A 10,657-nucleotide genomic window follows, 5' to 3' on the forward strand; every position below is an offset into this window, starting at 1 on the left:
TCTTACCCTAGGAACAAGGGACAGCCGGTCTAAGAAAACAATAAAATGAAACAACTTAAAAAAAAAACTGTGGAAGCTTTCACAAGTGAAGTAAATTTGCTTGCAAAGCTGTAGCTTTCGCTTTCCATGACTTTTCTTGTCACTAGGTATTTCTATTTTGGATTCGCCAGTAAAAAATCTTATCTGCACTGTTGTTTCAACTTCACATGAATTTCTGTTCAGTTTGAGGGCACTTCTTGTCATTCATCAAACCTCTCTCTCTTCCTTCTATGTCTTAGCTTTCATAGGTAGTTTATTTATTTATTTATTTATTTATTGTGTCTGAGATGTGGTTCTCTGCTTAAACAAGTATTGCTACCTATAAAACATCTTTGTCAATTTTTCTGGTGCTTTTTGCAGATCATAGATCTTGGAAATTGAATATTAAACTCGTTCAATTGCGTCGTTTTCCTGCTGGAAGCTGAACTGGCGTTGCATGAGTTTCTGGGATGGGCTAATCCACAGAATCTTAGTTAAATCAAAGGCGCGAGTGTCTTCTTAGTTATGGATATGAGCAAGTTTAGACCTGAATCGCATGTGGCACAGCAAAGCCTACGAGATAACCTGAGGGTTCCGCAAGCGGCGGACTTCCCCAACAGCATAAACCCAGATCTTATTCAAGTAAGAAGTGATAGAAATGACCATCTGCTATTCGATCCAGATGTTTTTTCTTCAGGCATCTTTCACGGCTCCTCAAGCTCCAATGTTTTTACTGCTCAAAGTGGTGCAATCCTACATCTGGAATTACAAACAGCTCAAGAACACAGGCAAATGCTTGATGAGGAATCGTCGCTTTCAGGTATTTCACATTCATATTTATCCAAAATCAAGGCTTCATCTAACGTCTCCGGTGGACCACATGGTTGTGGCAACTGGAAGAGTGTTGATTCACAGCATGCTTTTGATTGGATGGTAGGTTATGCAAGTGGATTAGCTGGTAGTGAAAGCAATCAGGACCCTTGGTTTGTTGGTGAAGTCATGTCAAATAATGCAAGGGCAAGCAGCATATCTGCAGCCACGCAATATCTGAAGCCAAGTTATGGGAATTTGCAATTTGTTTCACCTTCACTTTATCAGAATTCTCAACTGGGTTTCCTTTCTACAGCTTCCATCGGCACTCAGGAACTTGAAGTTGCATCTCACGAACGCCAAAGTGTCAGAGAAGCTGAGCAAGGTTCAAGAATGGATTTCTGTGGGAATCAAGCAAATCCTTTGCCATGTGGAGACGCCGGTGCTTGGATGAATCGACCACTGGTGGAGCACTCTCAACAGTGGTGTGGTGAAATGGAGTATTTGGCATGCAAGAGAAGCGTAGACGTAAGGGCTGCTGCGAGTGATACTGCTACTACCCAAGGGCTAGTTCTTTCTCTTTCATCCAACCCAACATCTAAAATTTGTGGTGCGGATGCGGTTCAATTCACAGAGGACGAGTATGGTTATGATGGCTTTCACTCAAGGCCTGGTGAACTCAAGGAACTACAAGATTCAAAAACATTAAATATGGGTAATTTTTGTTCGATGCAGAAACCATTTTTAGCAGGTAAAGCCAACGGAAAATCCCTTCACGACGCTGGTGGAATTTCTACTCATTACGTTCATCGTCAAACGATCCCCATTGGCCCCTTTACTGGATATGCAACTATTCTTGAGAATTCAAGGTTTTTGATGCCAGCACAAGCGCTTTTGGATGAATTCTGTCATGTGACCAAATCTAATCCCTCTAAAGTTTGTGACACATCCGAGGGGGCCTCCCGTGATGCTATTGGTTCGGGTTCGGCTGGTGCTCCTAATAAAGTTGATATGGAGGCTGGAACTAGCAAGGGAAATAACTTAGGGGCCTCGTCCTCTACTTTTTACTGTTCTAATGAATCTTGTAGACCTGATCAGTATCAACAGAAGAAGGCAAAGCTTGCATACATGCAGGAGGAGGTTGGTAATCGTTTCTCCTTTCCCATTTATAAATTGTTTTGCATTTAATTTTGTGTTTTCAATGAACGTTAATTAGGGATACTATGCCCAATGTTAGTTTATTTATGCCATGTACAGTGCTCACTGAGCTTGTTAACTGCATTTGAATGGAAGCGCTAAGCTTTCAAGTACTTATGTGATAATCTAGCGGATGGCTAATTAATATTATTTTCATTTTTAATTGGCCTCATTCACATTTTGCTATCATTTGAGTTGATAATAGACAATTCTCCACCAATCAAACTAGTTGGGGCTTGGGATTTGTTATAAATCTCGTCTAGCTAAGCATTGTCTTTTCAAACACAAATACGGCTGTGGATGGCATGTCGCCTTTTCAGTAAGAGCTGCTGATGTTAAAGCATGTAGTTCGAGTACTCCCACCCCAAGCAATGCATCTCAATTATTGTATTGATCATCCTTTGAATATAGTTTTCCCTAAACTACTTTATTTATGTATGCCGCTTGATGATACGAGTATAGCATATTTTACTGGATTTGGTGCCACATTTATGTAAATGGTTCTTGCACCTAATGTTTGCCTGCATAAATTAATAAATGTTTTTCATGGATTGGTATCTACAAGTCCTCTTTTCTTGTTATTTTGACCTCTTGCTTGGTAGAAATTAAGTTTCTTCAATTGAGAGCTCATGGTATGTGAAAATTATCTAACTACTAAGCTGTAGTAGTTTAGCGAAGGGGATCAATGTTAGTGTTTTTACTAATTAGAAAATTGCCACTCTTTTCTTATATTCTTGTGTCAGACTGCTTTGCAAGTATTGAAACAACAAGAACAGTAGCCTGCATCGAATAACTTATATGTTTAGTCGTAGGCAAGGACTAATCATGAGTCAGAGGGTATATATTTTCCATTATCTTGCCTTACCTTCAAATCAAGTTACATTTTCAATTAACAGAACAATGCAGACCACTCCTTCAAAGCTACTTTATTATCAATAAGCTGTACTCTTGCTGTTGTTGAGGGCCCCGTGATAGGTTGTAATAATAGGTCATGCAGTTGCCATAACACCCATGTTTAGTATCATTGTTACTATTGATTTAACTAGTTAATTTGGTCCATTTGCTTGGTCAGATTAATGATAATGAAGACTACAGTAAATTGCTGTTATCCAATAATTTCCATTATCTTTTCCTTGTTCCGAATCATTATTGTTATTGGAGTTAATCCAAACTGCATCAGTTTTCATCATGGTAAATTTAATTCTGTGAATCATCTTAATTTTAACTAAGGATCCTATGTTGTCTTTATCATTTGTTGTTGTTGGGTAATACTATTTCAAGTTTAATATGATGATTAACATGTATTATGTTTCTTGGGATGAAAAGGTTTGCAGAAGATACAAGCTATACCATCAGCAGATGCAAATGGTGGTTTCTTCTTTTGAATCTGTAGTTGGTCTTGGTGCTGCATCGCCCTACTTTTCCTTGGCTTTGAAGACGGTAGCAAAGAAGTTCCGATGCCTACGGAATGCTATTTTAGGTCAGATTAGGCACATATCTAGAGCCCTTGGGGAAGACTTATTGTCCCCAACTACTGGTACTAGCAGTAGTAAAGGTGATATAAATATGTCTAGGCTCAAATATGCGGGTCAGAATTCTGGTGGGGTTAACATGGGGTTACTTGAACCCCAACAACATGGCTGGAGGCCCCAGAGAGGACTACCGGAACGTTCGGTAGCGATTCTTAGAGCTTGGCTCTTTGAACATTTTCTTCACCCGTAAGTCTCACTTGTCTTCTTTCTATTTTTGTTCTCATAAATGTGTAATCTGATGTGATGTTCTCTCTATTTGCTTTTCTTGTAGGTACCCCACTGACACGGATAAGCACATATTGGCCATTCAAACTGGTCTATCTCGAAATCAGGTGGGCTATCTGCTCTTCTTGTTTGTTTAATTATTTAGACCAACACTGTTTATGTGATCCAATTAGAATTTAGTACAGATTAATATTTCAACTGAAGCATCTTTCGTTAGATTTGCAAAGATTATGTCCTGTAAATATCTAGCTTTCATGATGTTTTGATTTGTTAATGCAGGTATCTAACTGGTTCATAAATGCGCGTGTCCGGGTTTGGAAACCAATGGTGGAGGAGATACATATGCTTGAAAGCAAAGGTTTGGCAGAAGGAAATCAGAATTTGAGCAAAAGTGATGGCAAATATACCAGTGAAGGATGTACCATTCGGCCTAACGAAGACCAATCTATCAACACATCTGTCAAGCAAGTGGCTTGCTCCGATATTCGAGTAGCTGACATTGCGGGTGATGCACATGATGTGCAACTTTGGAATCATGAGAAACGTTCAAGGATAGACTTTGATATCACAACAAACATGGAGGGTCCATTGATGGGTGTGCCATTCGAGCAAAACAGGCTGGAGAATGTGGGGCTCGGAGCTGTGTCACTAACCTTAGGACTTAGGCATGGTGTGGAAAGTGCACAACAGCAGCAGCAACAATATCAACAACAGGAGCATCATCTGAGGAGGCAATTTGGAGGTCAATTGATTCATGACTTTGCCGGTTGAGCATACATTTATCTTATTGTAGTAGAAATGAGTGCGTAATGTGCTAGCTGTTCTTTGCGGCAATTTTCTTAAATGCAGCAACAAAAAATCCAGCTAGTACAAGGTTTCAGGTTACTTGGACATTATTAGTGTTGAATGAAAATGACTGCAACACGACCTCGTTGCTGAACGATAGTTACATGGCGAGAGCAATCATTTGGAAATTAGAAGGAATAAACGTGTGATGTCGATTTGTAATACAGTTTGTTAGAAGCTGTTTGGATTTGTCATGGTAGGGTATAATTAAAGCACAAATGTATAAAACAATTTTTGGTTTCACTTCTAATGGCTGCTTAATAATTTGGGCTTGCTTTACGAGAAAATGGCCCCATATGTGAAATAAGAAGGCCATCCAAGTTATGAGACCCAAGGCATGCAAAGCCTAGGAATATTTTGGCGGTTGATGTAAATTTGGCCATCTCATGCAAACAGCAATACGTTTAGCCGTGTGCATGCATGCATGCAATATTTTCCGAACCCTACATATATATTATAACAACATATATAACCATATATACATATATGTAAAACAGAACAGGAATACAAGATACACTCCACCACATAGAAGCTAATTAAGATATATCTAGAAACACCTAATTAAGCACGATATATCACATGATCATCATCAATAATTATTCCATATACCATCACCGTATATCAGAACTGCTCAGATTATTTTACCCGCTTCCATCTCCGCTATCACTACCACCAGGATAGTTATTGAAATCATGCCTGGGAAGATGATGATGGTTGTCCACACTGCTAGACGGATAGCCGGCTCTGACAGCGCCACCATTATCAAGCATGGTTCGTCCATGCTTGACCTCTTCTTCTACTATTATATCCTTTTGATTTGCAGCCAAGCAGCAACTCACCATCATCAGTATTGCTAAAACAAGACCCATAAGCTTCATTCTTGCCATTGTTTTTTTTAGATCTACAAAAATCAACAAAGTGAGATATTAAACCAGCTATTATTATATGTCTCAAATAATTTTGCGATACATTAACTTACCCAAGTAGAGAAAATGGATAGAGTGAGCAAATAGCCTTTGGGAGAGCCAGGAGGAGAGAAAAGCTAAGGTTTATATAGGGAGACAATTAGGTTTAGGGTTGATGTTCATTGACATTAGAGGGGATTAAATATAAATTTGGTGATGGGATCTCCACCAGACGAGGCAACATTAAGTGGGATGACCGTATTGTTTTCATACAAAATTTTAAAATAATATATCAAAAATGATTAAATTGAAAGAAACATTTTATCCACACTGGCAATCGCCAAGTAGCCATAAAAATTGGAGAATTCCATATTAGGAGTGGATTTACCGTTATCAGTGGGTGTTCTATTGCTACTGCCTGGTGATTCATGATGTCAAATTAGGATAGCGACCTTAAAAAATTGTAAAGCTGAAGTTTCTTGAAGCTTAAACATAAGAGCTGAGGTTTTTTCCCCCGGAGAAACTTGATCTAAACTTAGGACTAACATTTTTTTTATGTAATAATATCAAGATTATTAAAATATAAAATTATTTTATATATTAATAGACAAGAGATAAGATCACGAATGCAGTGTAAACCTTTTAAGCTTTACATATTTTTTTAAATAGTTGGATGAGTAAAAATGATAATTAAGACAACAATTAAAGAAGTTTTAATGAAAAATAATAATAGATTTCAATTTAAAATTTTATATCACCCATTAAACTCAATTAATCTAATGATCTAAAAAAAGTATAAAATCTAAAAGTTTTATATTATATAAGTTGATCCTAAGTTATAAATAAATTATTTATCTAAGCATGTCTAAACAAATAAAGAATCGTATTAAGTGAGACCAAAGGCCATTGGTTATTGGTTGCAGGAATGAATTGAGGGTAGACGGATTGGGGCAGCTGTTTCCTTTAAAAAATTTAAATTCTATTATAATTTTAGTTTTTTTATTGATAATTTGATTTCATCTTTTAAAATTTTATATGCTCGTTCCTTCTAAAATTCTAAATGATAGATTTTAATATAAAATTTTACATCCGTCCCTCACTATAACCACGGTGTAGGCTAATGTTGGATAGTGCAGGGATATCTATGGGAATGTGAATAGCACGTTAGGACTTAGTAGTACATCATAGGAGTGATTGTTATGTGCGACAGTTGGAGTTTGCTTAACACCAAGTAGGGCAATCACTCAGCTTGGCGAGAATGATGGAGGGGTTGTGCAATAACCAACCTCACATTAAATTCACCATGTTTACCAGGGTGTATTTGGTTTGGTCCGGTTAACCAAATTACATAAAAAACTGTAGTTTTTCGATTCGGTTTGATTTTGTGGTTTTTGATTGGTCATTTTTTTTTCAGACTTAACATTCAAATAAAACAAACTTAAAGCTTGATTCCAAATATATAAATTTAAATTTATTAAATTTATTAATAGTTTTAAATTCTTATTTATTTTAGTTTTTCTTATAATAAATTAAAAATAAATTTATTTTGAATAATTATTTTCTTTTATTTTTCTATTTCGTTTTGATTCGTAACAAACATTTTCCATATGTAAAAATCAAAACCGAACCGAATTGTATAATTATATTTTTATATCAAACCGAAACTGAACCGCAAAATTAAAAATCCAAACTGAATCATATAATTTGATTCGAATCAGTTTTTTTATTTTCTTGGTTTTGTTGCTCAACCCTAATGTTTACATAGAAGCAAAAAGAGTTGCTCACATGATGACTAAAAGAACAACCTGCCAAGTGCTAATTTAGGATTTAGCACAACTGAAGTTACACGAGCTAGCATTTAGTTTAACTCCATGATAGTTATGTGAGTTGCTCGCAGGGACAATTACAAAGATCAGAGACGGGTTCAATTTTTTTTTGTCTAATAACATTTTAGATCCTCTCAATTTAGATATTTGTCAAATTAAATCTTGATCACCTAATTTTTGGATTCAAAAACCTATTAAATTCATGTTAATTTTAAAGTTTGAATAATTTAACTCCTTCGATGTTTGATCCTAATTTCATCCATAATTGCTCAATGCAAACACGAAGGCATTATGTCACATGCTGATTCTCAAAATTTTCTAGAAATTATTAAATATCATCCACAAGTTATATATAAAAAAATATCACTTTCAATCTACAAAGTGAAGTGTAATGGGGTGTAATTATTGCAGCCAATTGCAATGCAATGCTACTTGATCAATGGTCTTGTAGAACTTGGGAGGATTTGGTTCAAACAAATATTCCACCTTATTGGACACATTACTGTTGTTTTTTTTTTAATAAAAGACAACGCAAAAGCAAATAAAATATATATGGCCAGATCTCCATCATTCTACTATTATAAATTTTTATTCGTCAATTACGACATGATACAATTACTGATATTTCAAGTACAATTCTGAGGTCGAAGCACTAAAACTTACTGGCCTTTACAAAATATATTCATGCATAAATGGGGAAAAACTGCATAACGATGAAGCAAATTAGCATTTTTCTTTTCCACTTGTCGTGGATTGACTTAAACTCGGTGCAAGAGGAAGAGACGTTGATGTTATCTAGTTGTGTTTAGCTGGCCTTGAATACATCAAATCCAAGGATTGTCAAATGGCAATTTCAGTTAATTGAAGTGGTGTAGTATCACTCATCAGCAATGTTGATTTTATCATGAGCAATTATTATACCTCTAATCTTACCACTAATAGGCTCAGGTTGCCTTTAATTATTGTAATGTATGAATTTTGTTACTAATAAGAATATTGACACTAGTTCCCAAAATCATCTACTCTCTGGGTTTCGTATTCAAGGGACTAATATATCTATTGAATCTGTTGATGGATTGGATTAATCCTTGTCGAATGTTGCAATGCATCAAGAGAAATTTCATCCACTAGTTTAAATTATCGGACCCAAATCTTGTATGCTATATCCTACGGCCTTACCTCTCTTGGTTCTCTATCCTATGTGAGGGTGGATCACGCTTGACAGAGGTGATCCTCACCTTAGAATTTAAATATTTTTATTAATAATTTGTTTTTATCTTTTAAAATTTTGTAAATTCAATTCTTAACTTAAAATATTAAGTATGTCGTCTCTAATCATATGATTTGACCCTTTTGAGCCTCTATAAAGGAATCCAGGAACTAATATGCCCTCATCATATGGCCTTATCCTTCTTGGTTCTCTATCCTATTGCCTTACCCCTCTCGGTTCTCTATAGAGTAGATCAGGCTGTAATCTGGCCCCATCCTATGGCCTTACCCCTCTTGGTTCTCTATAGAGGAGCTGAGATCAAATTGCACATCTATCAAGGGACATGTCCACATTCTCATAATCCATAAATGCGTTCAAGAATTCTCGAAGTCAACTTTGTAAAATTATTTTTCTTCATGATGTACGTCATGAACATGGCATACTCACAAAAAGGAAAGAATTATTTTGATAAAAATAGAATTAAAATGTTGAAAATTAAAATAATTTTAAAAAAGTATGGTTCTATCCAAATAAAGTTTACCTAGATAAAATTAAAATGTTGAAAATTAAAATGATTTAAAAATAGAATTTCACATATATTATTTTGATAAGAATTAAAACGTTGAGGACTAAAGTAATTAAAATAGTAATAAAATTTCATTCAAATAAAGATTATCATGATAAAATTAAAACGTTGAATATTAAAATGATTAAAAGGTAGGGACCAAAATAACACAACATTAAAGATTAAGGATGAATTATAACATTATTGTTTTCAGCACTTTAGTTGCTGGATGACAAGAGTTACAAAATGTAAACGATTGTGTGTGCGTGCTAGTGGAGGAGTTAAATATATAATAAAATCATTGAAGAAGTTAGTTCAACTAATTAAGATATAGAATTCGCATTTATTTATTAATTGTGCTGGTACAGTTCCACCGCGAAAAGAGATTCGCTGGGAATATGGAAACTTACAAACCAATTTTTACTTGCAAATGGTGTTGTAGGAGCTTGAAGTCAAGCAATAGGTTAAGAACTCATATTTCAGCATGTAGGACATAAAATGGCAACAAGAACTCACCTACCTTCCCTGTACCATGCACATTTCATGGGAACCAGATGGCTGGCAACTCTGACATGATAATTAATATTAAAAGGTTTTTCAATGTGACCAAAAGTCCAAAGAACCGCTTATATATATACTGGAAATGAAATGGGGTCAAATAAAGTATGCAATTGATTAACAGAGAAGCTTCCAAAACTTTCAACATTAATATATATATATATATATTCTACACTCCTGCTTGCTCGATTAAGGCGGACGGTGATGACACCTGCTTATTTTTTATTATTTTTTAACCACTCGTGGGTTGTTTTGTTTAGTATAAACTTGTTTCATTTTTTACCTACGCATGAAATTGGAATATATGAGTGTGAACCATATACTTTTCATTGTCTTCCCAAGAAAATAAAAATTATTAAAGCTCTTCAAATTCATACCAAATCTGGCTGTGGCTGACTAATGGTGTATAGCCTTCCTCAAAGGCAAATACAAGTTTTTGATTTTTCTTTCGAACGTGATGTAATATATAGTTGTAGTTTCATATTCCCAACGATTAGTGGCGGATTCATTGAGGGTCGAGGGTGGACACCTGTACATCTTAAAATTCGAATTTTATTTTATTAGTCACCTCATTTTATTAATAGTGTTCGTCTTGAAATTTTGTTGTGTCCACCTTAAAATTCAAATTTTTCTTCAATTAGTCACTGATTTTATTGATGATGCCCACCTGGAATTTTATTTATGCCCACCCCATTCAAAAATTTTAAGGTAGACTACATCAGATACCACCGAACTTTGGACGATGTATCGTTTATACATTTAACTTTTAATGTTGTCAATTATAGCACTAAATATTGATTTTCGTTTCATTTATACCACTGGACCATTAAATCGTTAACAAACCAAATCAAAACATCGTCGTTTTGGTGACGATAGCCATCAACCACATCGATAGTCGTTAGTCACGTCATTGTGACGTTAACGATTTAATGGTTTAGTGGTATAATTGAAACTAAAATAAAAAT

At 35.2% G+C, this 10,657-nt stretch overlaps 1 protein-coding gene across 1 annotated transcript; it reads left to right on the forward strand.

The window, feature by feature from the left end:
• Window positions 1-395: 395 nt before the first annotated feature.
• Window positions 396-4,851, forward strand: LOC120194085 (BEL1-like homeodomain protein 4). Its single transcript, XM_039196483.1, has 5 exons — window positions 396-838; window positions 956-1,968; window positions 3,352-3,743; window positions 3,829-3,889; window positions 4,062-4,851. Exons 1-5 carry the CDS (start codon window positions 544-546, stop codon window positions 4,551-4,553), a joined length of 2,253 nt encoding a protein of 750 aa, XP_039052414.1. The 5' UTR covers window positions 396-543; the 3' UTR covers window positions 4,554-4,851.
• The last annotated feature ends 5,806 nt before the right edge of the window (window positions 4,852-10,657 follow it).

The sequence above is a fragment of the Hibiscus syriacus genome, unplaced genomic scaffold, assembly GCF_006381635.1.
Source record: "Hibiscus syriacus cultivar Baekdansim isolate YM2019G1 unplaced genomic scaffold, ASM638163v2 tig00116997_pilon, whole genome shotgun sequence".
NCBI classification, from domain to species: domain Eukaryota; kingdom Viridiplantae; phylum Streptophyta; class Magnoliopsida; order Malvales; family Malvaceae; genus Hibiscus; species Hibiscus syriacus.

Coding starts and splice junctions, on each gene's coding strand:
- LOC120194085 (XM_039196483.1), top strand. CDS start 544: ATGGATATGAGCAAGTTTAGACCTGAATCGCATGTGGCACAGCAAAGC. Junction 1,969..3,351: donor TTGCATACATGCAGGAGGAG/GTTGGTAATCGT, acceptor TGGGATGAAAAG/GTTTGCAGAAGATACAAGCT. Junction 3,744..3,828: donor TTTGAACATTTTCTTCACCC/GTAAGTCTCACT, acceptor CTTTTCTTGTAG/GTACCCCACTGACACGGATA.